General features: G+C 46.4%; 1 protein-coding gene across 1 annotated transcript; it reads right to left on the bottom strand.

Annotated features, from left to right (window-relative positions):
• Positions 1-560: 560 nt before the first annotated feature.
• Positions 561-4,000, bottom strand: LOC119324519 (probable serine/threonine-protein kinase At1g54610). Its single transcript, XM_037598305.1, has 6 exons — positions 2,576-4,000; positions 2,269-2,496; positions 1,895-1,995; positions 1,712-1,814; positions 1,149-1,562; positions 561-1,057 (listed from the first exon to the last, which is right to left on the bottom strand). The coding sequence occupies exons 1-6, from the start codon at positions 3,659-3,661 to the stop codon at positions 896-898; spliced, it is 2,094 nt and encodes a 697-aa protein (XP_037454202.1). The 5' UTR covers positions 3,662-4,000; the 3' UTR covers positions 561-895.
• Positions 4,001-15,892: the final 11,892 nt, after the last annotated feature.

Below are 15,892 nucleotides of genomic sequence, written 5' to 3'. Positions count from 1 at the left end.
GGTTAACCTGAAAATGCAGGGCGCCGTCGCAATGCCGCTTCTTTGCATGGTTAGCCCTGAAAAACAGGTGCTGGACTTCTGATAGGCTTGCGAGGAGAGGCTTACCGCACCAATCAGCATGTCCGTTCTGTGATCAGGAACCGGAGACTGTAAACCATGTGCTGCTCACGTGCGTTTTTGCCAGGACAGTGTGGGCAGTGGTGGGAGAGGCCCTGGGTAAAACTGGTTGGGGGCCGACCAGCGACGATGAGCTTGGGGCCTGGATGTGTGCCAAGAAAAGAAACGGCTACCTAGGCAACAAGGACATACATACCATGTTATTGATGGTCTTGTGAGAGCTATGGAAACATCGCAATGCAATTGTCTTTGACGGCGCGGCACCGTCAGTGGAGAGGCTCATTGACAAGATCAAAGCTGAAAGCGCGTTGTGCATAATGGCGGGGCTGTTCAAAGGGAGGTTGGACGGGTTCCTAAGTGGATTACATAGGTGGAGGATTGGGGAGGGGTAGGATGTGTGGACGTGGGTGGAGTGTGTACGTGTTGTAAGGCGTACATGCGTGTAATGTAACTGTGGAGGCATACTTTGCCTTTCTTTTTTAATATATGATATGCACACTCGTGCATATTCGAGATTTTTTTTTTCATCTTTACAACCCCGCTGTACAAGTCTCATTTCCCTTGAGGCTTTCCGCATCCTTCCAACTCTGCTCCGTATTATATACATGGATCAAGAAAAGCCCGAGTCTCGGGACGTGGCACCGTGCGGCGGCAGCAGCGAGCCTGAGCCCGAGCCCGCGTTGGAGATCCTGCTGGTCGCCTATGGTTCCATCCATGGAGGTGTTTCTGTGCACGCACGACAGGCTCGATCTGGCAGTGAGGATGACCCTCTAGCATGTCATTTTCTACCGCTGCGGTTGGTCCTCTCCTTGTCGACGCGCGCTTTGCGCACCGCCACCTGGATCTGCCGCTCGTGCTCCTTGAGCTTCTCGTCCATGTTCCCTCCCAGCGGCACCAGCGGGCCGGAGTAGTTCATCCTCCGGTTCCGCCCCCCGTAACCCTGATGAATCACAAACCGCATTAGCACACCATCAGCTTGTGTCAAAGAATGTGTCGCGCTGTAGCAGCAGCAAAATTAGACAGATACTCACAGGCACAGCTGAAGGGGCGTCCCTCATGGGCATGGCTGTGTCTTTGTTGGCAGGGACGGGCCTGTCAAGCGCATTGGCGGGCTCGGCGACGTCGAGGCGGTTGTACTTGGAGTTGGTGTTCCTGGCCGCCGACGAGCTCGGGTGCAGGTCGGTGCCCCGGGACGTGGCGTAGGACCTCTGTGACGTCAGGTGCGCGGCGTGGTTCGACACCCTGACGGAGCTGGTCGTTCGCTGGACCCCGTGGCCGCGCTGGTCGTCTTTCCTGTACCACGTCGACCCGAACTGCCCGGCGTTCTGCATCGTCGACAGCTGCCCGGCGGCTGCCCGCGGCTCCATGCGGAATCCCGACATGCTGTCCTCCAGCGTGCTGTAGTGGTGGCTGCTGCTCTTCGGGTTGTTACGCACCTGCCTCCTCTGCAAACATAAATAAATAAATTATTATGTAGTACTCCTATATGTATGTAGTATTCAGGTATAGAAACATGAACATGGCGCGCACGTCGTGAGACATGAGGGATGGGATGGGATGGGATTAAGAAATGAAATGAAGTACTAGTACGTACCTGGCGGTCTGCTCCAACGGCGTCTACTGGCTTGGGTTCGTCGTTTCTTCCCGGCTTCACGGACAGGGAGCCCTTGCCTGCTATGGTTGCCGCCGCGTTTTGCCTATCAACAACCAAAAAAAAGAAGAGAGTCAAAGTCACGTCGTAATTTAGGGCGGGAACCGTGGCGATCAATGCGAGTACCTCATGGCCTCCTTGCCGCGGAGCTTGGCGTCGTACTCTTTGCTTGGCGGGTACTTGGGCAAGCTCGTCGGGTCACACGCCAAGGGCTTGGTTCTGAAGAACTGATGAGATCCCATTTGCATTGCAGCAATGTGTCTGTCAGTCGCTGCAAAATCAGAGTATATAGCATAAAACTACCGGTTTTCAGGCAAGAGTGGGTTCTGTAGAATTTTTGGGTTTTTTTTCCAAAGGAAAACCAAACCTAATTTGTGATAGGTAGGTATTCATTAGAAAAAGAAAGATAAAATGGGTGGTTCTACGGGGCCTTGCCTGAAAACCGGTACAAGTTGATGCTGCTGCTGTGAGCGCGACGCTGGAAGAGAGAGGCTACTTACTTGGCTGTCGATTGCCGAAGCTGCGGTGCCCCGGTGGGAGGGTTCGATAGCCAGCAGCGTGTCCACGAGGTCCAGCGCTGTGGGAGGGAAGTCCCGGAAAGTCTCGGCCGTCCGGCGCCTGTAGGGTCGCTGCGGCTTAAAGAGGGTCACGTCCGGCAGCTTCGCCTTGGCCCAGTACTCCTCGGACGGCGACCCGCAGAGTTTGAAGATCTTGTGCAGCTGCTCAATCTGCGTGACCACGGACACTCACACAAGTGAGATCGAGTTTCATACTACACTACTAGAGATGAGCTTAGTAGTTAGGAACCTCGGTCTGTCCAGGCATGATGGGCTTTCCGGCGAGCAGCTCGGCGAGGATGCAGCCGGTGCTCCACAGGTCGACCGCGACCCCATACTCGGTGGCTCCGAGCAGGAGCTCCGGCGGGCGGTACCACAGCGTGACGACCCTGCTCGTGAGGTGCTGCGTCTTGGCCGGGTCGAAGAAGGTGGCCAGCCCGAAGTCGGCGATCTTGAGCACGCCCTTGTCGTCGATGAGCAGGTTGGACCCCTTGATGTCCCTGTGGAGCACCCCACGGCCGTGGCAATAGTGGAGCCCGGCCAGGATCTGCCTCATGAAGCACTTGACCTGCGGCTCGGTGAAGCGGAGGCCCGGGGTGGCGGCAAGGCCGGCGAGGTCGTGCTCCATGTACTCGAAGACGAGGTAGAGGCTGTGGGAGAGGCGTGACGTGACGATGCCCTCCAGCTTGATCACGTTGGGGTGGTCAAGCCGGCGCAGGATGTGGATCTCCCTCGCCATGAACCGCACGCTCTCCGGGTCCATGTTGACGAAGCGCACCCGCTTCAGCGCCACGATCTTGCCGCTCTGCAGGTCGCGCGCCATGTACACGTTGCTGTACGTGCCCTGCCCGATCTTGTCCAACCTCTCAAAGGTGTCGGCACGGCGGGGCAGCCACCCGTGGACCACCTCCCCGGCCACGGAGGTTAGCCAGGACGGCCAGCCGGCGATCACGTGCTCGCCGGAGAACCCCTGGGGCACGCCCTGCGGGATGGGGTCCGCTGCATCATGGTCGCCTGTGTCCACGGTGGGCCGCCGGTGGTGCGTGAGCCCGGCTGTGCTGTACGACTTGTTGAGAGAGGCGAGGAGGAGCACCGGAGCCTTCTTCTCGGGCGCGGGCGCGGTGGTAGGCTGCGCCTTGGGCTTGACGCTGGACTCGGACCTGCTGATGACGGCGTGCACGACCGGCGCGACGACCGCAGAATCCTCCTTGGCGGTGAGAGTGATGAGCTGCTTCAGGGATTGGCTGGGCGCCTTCTGCAGCCGCAACCTGTCCGGCACCGGCACCGGCACGTGTTCCTCCTCGACAACCTGCTCCTTGGAGCAAAGGCTGCCCATGATTGAGACGCCGTTCCGCCGGCCGGAGCCGGCTCCCCGTTTCTCCCCGACCGCCGGAACGCGCCTCAACAGCCGAGAGGAACGCTCGCGGCGGGGAAGACAGGCACGCGCCCGCAACAACCAGAGGTGTAGCTAGCTAGGCGGGGTACGGTCCTCCAAGAAGCGGTGGTCGTGGGAGCACGAATTATTGTAACGTGCATGCCACCCATCTCTACTACCCAACCCATACTTTTGATTTTCAAATTACAACATGTTTGAAACCGAAAATCATATTTATTTTTTATTTTCATCTGGTTGACATGCCGCCCACTGTATCAAATACTCCCTCCATCTCAAAATAAGTGTATCAACTTTAATACTGTATTAAAGTTGAGTATTAAAGTTGATACACTTATTTTGAGACGGCTGAAGTAGCCTGTAGATAAGGTAGTTGCAAGATTATTATTGCAATGCAAATGTCACGTACTCTAAAACTAATATGTTTTGTGCAACTGTGATAAACAACTTTTGCCTGTGGATCCATTTGAGCTAACCGTCCCATTACATGTCCTAGGGCATCCCCTCGAAATTATATTTGAAAGTAAATTTTCTCATGTTATCATCTAGCAGATCCCCAATACAGTATTTTTTTCATGTTATCATCTAGCTCAGATCACCAGCTCGGGGGCCCTTACCCGAGATCCGCCGGTTTTAGCATTGACATTGATGGCCCATGCAGGTCCCACTGTGTGGTCGCGAGAGCCCGATTTCGAACCTTCGGATCAACGATTGCATCGTGTAGCGTCCAATATGCGGTCCTATCACCATGGAACTTGGAAGTCCCGCAAAGGATAGAAGCGCATATCGAAGACGCTTCGCAAGGTGGATATCATTACAACATACCATGTATTGCATAGATGATAATATCAGATAAAGGCTTACACTCGTCACAAGCTATAACATGAATACATTACAACATACCATGTACTGCAGGATTGTCCTAACGAACATGTATCGAAGACCAATCGATGAGACTGTGTGCGATGCATGAATCACAAACGGTACGGTTTGGTAATAAAACCGTGAACAATAAGACGAATTGTGTGCGATGGCGGATCCATCAAATACGATTCGAAAAAGAGTTGGCACACAATTGATACATACAAACTGTTTGCGATGGGCCAAAACAACAGAAACAGTTACATTGATGAATGTGTGCGCGATAGATGACTTACATGCCAATTGGATAAACTGTTTGCGATGAGTGGAGACAACACAAACGATTACCCGGGACAAGATGTGTGCGATAGACGATATACATGTCACTTGGATGAACTGTTTGCGATGATCCAGAAGAACACAAACGATTCGGCTTAACAAGATGGGTCATATGCGGCAAACATGTGAGTAATAAGAATTGTGTGCGAAGACCGATAATAACACAGACGATTCCTCCTAATAAGCTATGTGTGTTGTGGGGAAACGATTACTCGTAAAGAATTGTCAGCGATTGAAGAAATCATCACCAACGGGTTCTGTAGTTTAATCTATATGCGATGTGATTTGCATGGTTTGCACAACATTTATGCTTTGTCCACACAATAACAACATTTATACTTATAACAACATGATTGCATAACCAAATTAAACACACAATTACATAAGTGAGTACACACATAACAACAATCTAATTTTCAGGGTCTAGGTTTCGGATGCTCTTATCAAAATCCATTGATTATTTTTGCGTGCGTTCTCTCATTGTAGTGAACTATGAGAGCATGAACAGGAAAATATGGTCATATAGAAATATGGTGCATTATGTACGAGTTAATCTAAAATGTCTCCAAGCCAATAGGTGGTCAACAAGAAAGTTCATTCCGTACAAATGAATAACTTTGCCTTTTGGATCATCTCAATTCCATGTTATGCGGATGCCCTCCGCTTGCATCCGTAGTCGGACAGTACTCCACATGTATAACAACATGACATTTCAAAGAAAAAAAGAACACAATGACATTTCAAACATTGTATGAGAACTAGCAGAAATATTGCAAGGTTCAAATTTCAGCATTACAGGGCCCAAATTCAAAGATTACAAGGTTCAAACTATTCTTACAAAATAAATTCATCTTCTTCGGAATCTGAGTCATGCATTATTTCTCCGAAAAGATTAGTCACCGAGAAGTCATATATCGGCTCGATACAGTGACTTTTGAATAATCCGTCATATGAAGTTCCAAACAAAAATTCAGCTTCTGCAGAACCTTTTCCATTCAACTGTAGACGCCTGCGCTGATTAGCAAATCATTCACTTATGCACACTAAATGTAGGGCAAACCTCATTACCTTGAGCACACATGTTTGCTGAACAAAGAACCTAGCGAATTTAATCTCTGGTGTGGTGCCTTGGTACTCGTTCAAAGTAATTTCTATGATATGAAGATCAAGGCATTCAATGGGATTGTTATATTGCGCTACATTTTTCACTTTCGGGGCGGCTTGTATCACACCACGGGCCTCTTTGATTTGCAAGATTTCTAAAATACATGAATATAGTGACATGCCATCTTCAATCGTTCATGAACAACATCTAACAAAATGTATTGAAATCCTACAAATTTCCTTTAGAAATCATACTACATTTGTCATTGTAATCATGGGTAAAAGTAACAACAAATTGAACTCGATGTATAGCTTCTCCGTGCACGGAAAGCATCTAAGGAATCTAACAACTTCATCCAGATCGGCGATAACCCGTAAGTATAGGGGATCGTTTGTAGGCTTTTTTGATAAGTAAGAGTGTCAAACCCAATGAGGAGCTAAAGGTAGAATCAATATTCTCTAAAAATCTATCGACCACCGATGAACTCTACGCACACCAATGTTTGCTTTACCTAGAAACAAGTAAAAAAAGGTAGAAGTACTTAAAGGGATAGGTTTGTAAGATAATAAAGAGCGTGAAAATATAAGTTATGTGCTGTTTTACTAAAAGAACAATTTAGGTTAGTATAACGAGTGTGGAAAAGCGGTGGTAGGATTTGCGGAATTGTCCCTGGCCATGGATTTTCGAGGAGGGTTAGGATTAGTGGAACTGTTGTAATGTGAAAGGACGGGACGACAGGGAGAATGTTAAAGGACGGGGACGAGTAGGAGCGAACTGCTAGCGGTTTTTGATTGTAAAAAATCTGAGTGGGGCGTGTGATCGGCGGGGTAGTGGCTCGCCCGGTGGATAAATGGCTGCATGCATAGTACTATGGGGGCCCAATTAGATGTCATGTCTACTAGATCCACTTCGTAGGCCTGACAGTATAGCATATGCATGTTCGCACGTCAACCGTCTGGGAAATATCAGGTGATACGAAGCTTTCCATGCTCACATGATACGGGCTTCCGAGAGCCCTTGGACATGAGATCGAACGGTTGCATGCCGTGATTCTGGACCTATGGGTGAATATCACATCTTGGAGGGCCTTTCTGTAAATGTTCAACAACTTAGTGTTGGGAAACATTGCATGGAAAACAAAAAATTTCTACGCGCACGCAATGATCTATCCATGAAGATGCATAGCAACGAGGGGGAGAGTGTGTCTACGTACCCTCATAGACCGTAGGCGGAAGCGTTTCACAACACGGTTGATGTAGTCGAACTTTCTTCACGCTCCACCGATCGAGTACCAAACGTACGGTATCTCTGAGTTCTGCACACGTTCAGCTTGGTGACGTCCCTTGCCTTCTTGATCCAGCAAGGTGTGGAGGTAGTAGATGATTTCCGTCAGCACGACGCCGGGGTGACGGTGATGGTGAAGTGATCCTCGCAGTGCTTCTCCTAAGCATGTGAGAATATGACCGAGGGTGTAAACTGTGGAAGGGGGCGCCGCACACTGCTAGCAATTGTCTGTTGTGTGTTCTTGGTGCCCCCCTCCCCACATATATATATAGATGGGAGGGGAAGGGGAGAGGCAAGGAGGAGCCCAAGGGCTGGCCGCCGGCCCCCCTGGGGCTTCCTTGCCCATCCCCCCTACCATATTTGACGGAGGGGGAAGGAAAGAGGGGGTGGAGAGAAGGAAGTGGGAATCCTAATCCACACTTGCCTTTATCTCTTCCCCTTTCCTTCTCCATCCTTGGCCAGCACATATGTGGGGCGCACCAGTCCCTTGTGGCTGCTGCGTTCCCCTCTTGGCCCATAAGGCCCATATCTTCTACCGGGGGTGTCCGAAACCCCTTCCGGTGACCCGATAAGTACCCGGTACCCCCTTTAGGTGTTTGAATACTATTGTCCTATATATCAATCTTTACCTCTCGACCATTTCGAGACTCCTCGTCATGTTCGTGATCTCATCCGGGGCTCCGAACAACATTCTGTCACCAAATCACATAACTCATATAATACAATATCGTCATTTACCGGCAAGTCTCTTTACTCATTCCATAACTTCATCTCGTGACTAACTCCTTAGTCGTTTGCTTGCAACCTTATGATGTGTATTACCGAGAGGGCCCAGAGATACCTCTCCGATACTCAAAGTGACAAATCCTAATCTTGATCTATGCCAACTCAACAGACACCTTCGGAGATACCTGTAGAGCATCTTTATAATCACCTAGTTACGTTGTGACATTTGATAGCACACAAGACATTCCTCTGGTATCCGGGAGTTGCATAATCTCATAGTCGAAGGAATATATATTTGACATGAAGAAAGCAATAGAAATAAAATTGAACAATCATTATGCTAAGCTAATGGATGGGTCTTGTCCACCACATCATTCTCCTAATGATGTGATCCCATTATCAAATGACGACTCATGTCTATGGTTAGGAAACATTAACCATCTTTGATTAACGAGCTAGTCTAGTACAGGCTTAATAGGGACACTATGTTTGTTTATGTATTCACACATGTATTAAGGTTTCCGATCAATACAATTCTAGCATGAATAATAAACCTTTATCATGCATAAGAAAATATAATACAACAACTTTATTATTGCCTCTGGGGCATATTTCCTTCAGTCTCCCACTTGCACTAGAGTCAATAATCTAGTTCACATCGCCATGTGATTAACACCAATAGTTCACATCACCATGTGACCAACACCCAAAGGCTTTACTAGAGTCAATAATCTAGTGAAGGAAATATGCCCTAGAGGCAATAATAAAGTTATTATTTATTTCCTCATATCATGATAAATGTTTATTATTCATGCTAGAATTGTATTAACCGGAAACATGATACATGTGTGAATACATAGAAAAACATATAGTCACTAGTATGCCTCTACTTGACTAGCTCATTAATCAAAGATGGTTATGTTTCCTAACCATTGACATGTGTTGTCATTTGATTAATGGGATCACATCACTAGGAGAATGAGGTGATTGACATGACCCATCCCGTTAGCTTAGCACTTGATCGTTTAGTATTCTGCTATTGCTTCCTTCATGACTTATACATGTTCCTGTAACTATGAGAATTGTGTAACTCCTGTTTACCGGAGGAACACTTTGGGTACTACCAAACGTCACAACGTAACTGGGTGATTATAAAGGAGTACTACAGGTGTCTCCGAAGGTACATGTTGAGTTAGCATAATTCGAGATTAGGTTTTGTCACTCCGATTGTCGGAGAGGTATCTCTGGGCCCTCTCGGCAATGCTCATCACCTAAGCCTTGCAAGCATGTAACTAATGAGTTGGTTATAAGATGAAGTATTACAGAACGAGTAAAGAGACTTGTCGATAACGAGATTGAACTAGGTATTGGATACCGACGATCGAATCTCGGACAAGTAACATACCGATGACAAAGGGAACAACGTATGTTGTTATGCGGTTTGACCGATAAAGATCTTCGTAGAATATGTACGAACCAATATGGGCATCCAGGTCCCGCTATTGGTTATTGACCAGAGATGTGTCTCAGTCATGTCTACATCGTTCTCGAACCGTAGGGTCCGCACGCTTAAGGTTTCGATGACAGTTATATTATGAGTTTATGTATTTTGATGTACCGAAGGTTGTTCAGAGTCCTGGATATGATTACGGACATGACGAGGAGTCTCGAAATGGTCGAGACATAAAGATTGATATATTGGACGAATATATTTGGACACCGGAAAGGTTCCGGAGAAGTTTGGAGCCCCGGGAGGTTACCGGAACCCCCCGGGAGGTATATGGGCCTTATTGGGCCCATGTAGGAGGAAGAGAGAAGGAGCAAGGGAGGGGGGCGCGCCCCCCAAGCCCAATCCGAATTGGGGAGGGGGGCCGGCCCCCCCTTTCCTTTCTCCTTCCCCCTCTTCCTATTACTACTACTAGTACTACTTCCTAATACTAGTACTCTTTCCTTCCCCCTCCAAATAAGATAAGGAAAAGAGAGGGAAACCTACTTGGAGTAGGTTTCCCCCTCCTCATGGCGCGCCCCCCCTAGGGCCGGCCACCTCCTCCCTCCCTCCTTTATATACGGGGGTAGGGGGCACCCTAGGAGACACAAGTTGATCATTGATCGTTCCTTAGCCGTGTGCGGTGCCCCCCTCCACGATATTACACCTCGGTCATATTGTAGCGGTGCTTAGGCGAAGCCCTGCAACAGGAGAACATCAAGATCGTCACCACGCCGTCGTGCTGACGGAACTCCCCCTCGGCGCCTCTGCTGGATCGGAGATCGAGGGTGCGTCATCGAGCTGTACGCGTGTCAAGAACTCGGAGGTGCCGGAGTAACGGTACTTGGATCGGTTGAACCGGAGGACGTACGACTACTTCCTCTACGTTGCGTCAACGCTTACGCTTCGGTCTACGAGGGTACGTAGACAACACTCTCCCCTCGTTGCTATATCATCACCATGATCTTGCGTGTGCGTAGGAAATTTTTTGAAATTACTACGTTCCCCAACAGTGGCATCCGAGCCTAGGTTTTATGCGTTGATGTTATATGCATGAGTAGAACACAAGTGAGTTGTGGACGATATAAGTCATACTGCCTACCAGCATGTCATACTTTGGTTCAGCGGTATTGTGAGATGAAGCGGCCCGGACCGACATTACGCGTACGCTTACGCGAGACTGGTTTCACTGTTACGAGCACTCGTGCTTAAAGGTGGCTGGTGGGTGTCTGTCTCTCTCACTTTAGTTGAACCGAGTGTGGCTACGCCCGGTCCTTGTGAAGGTTAAAACGAAGTCTATTTGACAAACTATTGTTGTGGTTTTGATGCGTAGGTGAGATTGGTTCTTGCTTAAGCACGTAGCAGCCACGTAAAATTTGCAACAACAAAGTAGAGGACGTGTAACTTGTTTTTGCAGGGCATGTTGTGATGTGATATGGCCAAGACATGATGCTATATTTTATTGTATGAGATGATCATGTTTTGTAACGGAAGTTATCGGCAACTGGCAGGAGCCATATGGTTGTCGCTTTATTGTATGAAATGCAAACGCCCTGTAATTGCTTTACTTTATCACTAAGCGGTAGCGATAGTCGTAGAAGCAATAGATGGCGTAACGACAATGATGCTACGATGGAGATCAAGGTGTCGCACCGGTGACGATGGTGATCACGACGGTGCTTCGAAGATGGAGATCACAAGCACAAGATGATGATGGCCATATCATATCACTTATATTGATTGCATGTGATGTTTATCCTTTATGCATCTTATCTTGCTTTGTTTGACGGTAGCATTTTAAGATGATCTCTCACTAATTATCAAGAAGTGTTCTCCCTGAGTATGCACCGTTGCAAAAGTTCTTCGTGCTGAGACACCACGTGATGATCGGGTGTGATAGGCTCTACGTTCAAATACAACGGGTGCAAAACAGTTGCACACGCGGAATACTCAGGTTATACTTGACGAGCCTAGCATATACAGATATGGCCTCGGAACACGGGGACCGAAAGGTCGAGCGTGAATCATATAGTAGATATGATCAACATAGAGATGTTCACCATTGAAACTATTCCATCTCACGTGATGATCGGACATGGTTTAGTTGATTTGGATCACGTAATCACTTAGATGACTAGAGAGATGTCTGTCTAAGTGGGAGTTCTTTAGTAATATGATTAATTGAACTTAAATTTATCATGAACTTAGTACCTGATAGTATTTTGCTTGTCTATGTTTGTATGTAGATAGATGGCTCGTGCTATTGTTCCGTTGAATTTTAATGCGTTCCTTGAGAAAGCAAAGTTGAAAGATGATGGTAGCAATTACACGGACTGGGTCCGTAACCTGAGGATTATCCTCATTGCTGCACAGAAGAGTTACGTCCTGGAAGCACCGCTGGGTGCCAGGCCTGCTGCTGATGCAACTGACGACGTTAAGAACGTCTGGCAGAGCAAAGCTGATGACTACTCTATAGTTCAGTGTGGCATGCTTTACGGCTTAGAACCGGGTCTTCAACGACGTTTTGAACGTCATGGGGCATATGAGATGTTCCAGGAGTTGAAGTTAATATTTCAAGCAAATGCCCGGATTGAGAGATATGAAGTCTCCAATAAGTTCTACAGCTGCAAGATGGAGGAGAACAGTTCTGTCAGTGAGCATATACTCAAAATGTCTGGGTATAATAATCACTTGATTCAACTGGGAGTTAATCTTCCGGATGATAGCGTCATTGACAGAATTCTCCAATCACTGCCACCAAGCTACAAGAGCTTTGTGATGAACTATAATATGCAAGGGATGAACAAGACTATTCCCGAGCTCTTCGCGATGCTGAAAGCCGCGGAGGTAGAAATCAAAAAGGAGCATCAAGTGTTGATGGTCAACAAGACCACTGGTTTCAAGAAAAGGGGCAAAGGGAAGAAGAAGGGGAACTTCAAAAGGAACGGCAAACAAGTTGCTGCTCAAGTGAAGAAACCCAAGTCTGGACCTAAGCCTGCAACTGAGTGCTTCTACTGCAAGCAGACTGGACACTGGAAGCGGAACTGCCCCAAGTATTTGGCGGATAAGAAGGATGGCAAAGTGAACAAAGGTATATGTGATATACATGTTATTGATGTGTACCTTACTAATGCTCGCAGTAGCACCTGGGTATTTGATACTGGTTCTGTTGCTAACATTTGCAACTCGAAACAGGGACTACGGATTAAGCGAAGATTAGCTAAGGACGAGGTGACGATGCGCGTGGGAAATGGTTCCAAAGTCGATGTGATCGCGGTCGGCACGCTACCTCTACATCTACCATCGGGATTAGTTTTAGACCTAAATAATTGTTATTTGGTGCCTGCGTTGAGCATGAACATTATATCTGGATCTTGTTTGATGCGAGACGGTTATTCATTTAAATCAGAGAATAATGGTTGTTCTATTTATATGAGTAATATCTTTTATGGTCATGCACCCTTGAAGAGTGGTCTATTTTTATTAAATCTCGATAGTAGTGATATACATATTCATAATGTTAAAGCCAAAAGATGCAGAGTTGATAATGATAGTGCAACATATTTGTGGCACTGCCGTTTAGGTCATATCGGTGTAAAACGCATGAAGAAACTCCATACTGATGGACTTCTGGAATCACTTGATTATGAATCACTTGGTACTTGCGAACCGTGCCTCATGGGCAAGATGACCAAAACACCGTTCTCCGGATCTATGGAGAGAGCAACAAATTTGTTGGAAATCATACATACAGATGTATGTGGTCCGATGAATGTTGAGGCTCGTGGCGGATATCGTTATTTCCTCACCTTCACAGATGATTTGAGCAGATATGGGTATATCTACTTGATGAAGCACAAGTCTGAAACATTTGAAAAGTTCAAAGAATTTCAGAGTGAAGTAGAAAATCATCGTAACAAGAAAATAAAGTTTCTACGATCTGATCGTGGAGGAGAATATTTGAGTTACGAGTTTGGTTTACATTTGAAACAATGTGGAATAGTTTCGCAACTCACGCCACCTGGAACACCACAGCGAAATGGTGTGTCCGAACGTCGTAATCGTACTTTACTTGATATGGTGTGATCTATGATGTCTCTTACCGATTTACCGCTATCGTTTTGGGGTTATGCTTTAGAGACGGCCGCATTCACGTTAAATAGGGCACCATCAAAATCCGTTGAGACGACGCCTTATGAACTGTGGTTTGGCAAGAAACCAAAGTTGTCGTTTCTCAAAGTTTGGGGCTGCGATGCTTATGTGAAGAAACTTCAACCAGATAAGCTCGAACCCAAATCGGAGAAATGTGTCTTCATAGGATACCCAAAGGAGACAATTGGGTACACCTTCTATCACAGATCTGAAGGCAAGATTTTCGTTGCTAAAATCGGATCCTTTCTAGAGAAGGAGTTTCTCTCGAAAGAAGTGAGTAGGAGGAAAGTAGAACTTGATGAGATAACTGTATCTACTCCCTTATTGGAAAGTAGTTCATCACAAGAACCGGTTCCTGTGACAACTACACCAATTAGTGAGGAAGCTAATGATATTGATCATGAAACTTCAGATCAAGTTTCTACTGAACCTTGTAGGTCTACCAGAGTAAGATCCGCACCAGAGTGGTACGGAAATCCTATTCTGGAAGTCATGTTACTAGACCATGATGAACCTACAAACTATGAGGAAGCGATGATGAGCCCAGATTCCGCAAAATGGCTAGAGGCCATGAAATCTGAGATAGGATCCATGTATGAAAACAAAGTATGGACTTTGGTTGACTTGCCCGATGATCGGCAAGCCATTGAGAATAAATGGATCTTTAAGAAGAAGACTGACGTTGATGGTAATGTTACTGTCTACAAAGCTCGACTTGTTGCAAAAGGTTTTCGACAAGTTCAAGGGGTTGACTACGATGAGACTTTCTCACCCGTAGCGATGCTTAAGTCTGTCCGAATCATGTTGGCTATTGCTGCATTTCATGATTATGAAATTTGGCAAATGGATGTCAAGACTGCATTCTTGAATGGATTTCTAGAAGAAGAGTTGTATATGATGCAACCTGAAGGTTTTGTTGATCCAAAAAGTGCTGACAAAGTGTGCAAGCTCCAACGTTCCATTTATGGACTGGTGCAAGCATCTCGGAGTTGGAATAAACGTTTTGATAGTGTGATCAAAGCATATGGTTTTATACAGACTTTTGGAGAAGCCTGTATTTACAAGAAAGTGAGTGGGAGCTCTATAGCATTTCTAGTTTTATATGTTGATGACATATTATTAATTGGAAATGATATAGAATTTCTGGATAGCATAAAGGATACTTGAATAAAAGTTTTTCTATGAAAGACCTCGGTGAAGCTGCTTACATATTGGGCATCAAGATCTATAGAGATAGATCAAGACGCTTAATAGGACTTTCACAAAGTACATACCTTGACAAAATTTTGAAAAGGTTCAAAATGGATCAGGCAAAGAAAGGATTCTTGCCTATGCTACAAGGTGTAAAGTTGAGTCAAACTCAATGCCCGACCACAGCAGAAGATAGAGAGAAAATGAAAGATGTTCCCTATGCTTCAGCCATAGGCTCTATCATGTATGCAATGCTATGTACCAGACCTAACGTATGCTTAGCAATAAGCTTGGCAGGTAGGTACCAAAGTAATCCAGGAGTGGATCACTGGACAGCGGTCAAGAACATCCTGAAATACCTGAAAATGACTAAGGATATGTTTCTCGTATATGGAGGTGACAAAGAGCTAGTCGTAAATGGTTACGTCGATGCAAGCTTTGACACTGATCCGGGCGATTCTAAATCGCAGACCGGATACGTGTTTTTATTAAACGGTGGAGCTGTAAGTTGGTGCAGTTCTAAACAAAGCGTCGTGGCGGGATCTACATGTGAAGCGGAGTACATAGCTGCTTCTAAAGCAACAAATGAAGGAGTCTGGATGAAGGATTTCATTTCCGATCTAGGTGTCATACCTAGTGCATCGGGACCAATGAAGATCTTCTGTGACAATACTGGTGCAATTGCCTTGGCAAAGGAATCCAGATTTCACAAGAGGACCAAGCACATCAAGAGACGCTTCAATTCCATTCGGGACCAAGTCCAAGTGGGAGACATAGAGATTTGCAAGATACATACGGATCTGAATGTTGCAGACCCGTTGACTAAGCCTCTCTCACGAGCAAAACATGATCAGCACCAAGACTCCATGGGTGTTAGAATCATTACTATGTAATCTAGATTATTGACTCTAGTGCAAGTGGGAGACTGAAGGAAATATGCCCTAGAGGCAATAATAAAGTTATTATTTATTTCCTCATATCATGATAAATGTTTATTATTCATGCTAGAATTGTATTAACCGGAAACATG

Source organism: Triticum dicoccoides, chromosome 6B (genome assembly GCF_002162155.2).
Source record: "Triticum dicoccoides isolate Atlit2015 ecotype Zavitan chromosome 6B, WEW_v2.0, whole genome shotgun sequence".
NCBI lineage: Eukaryota > Viridiplantae > Streptophyta > Magnoliopsida > Poales > Poaceae > Triticum > Triticum dicoccoides.
This window is presented reverse-complemented; position numbering and strand designations above follow the sequence as displayed.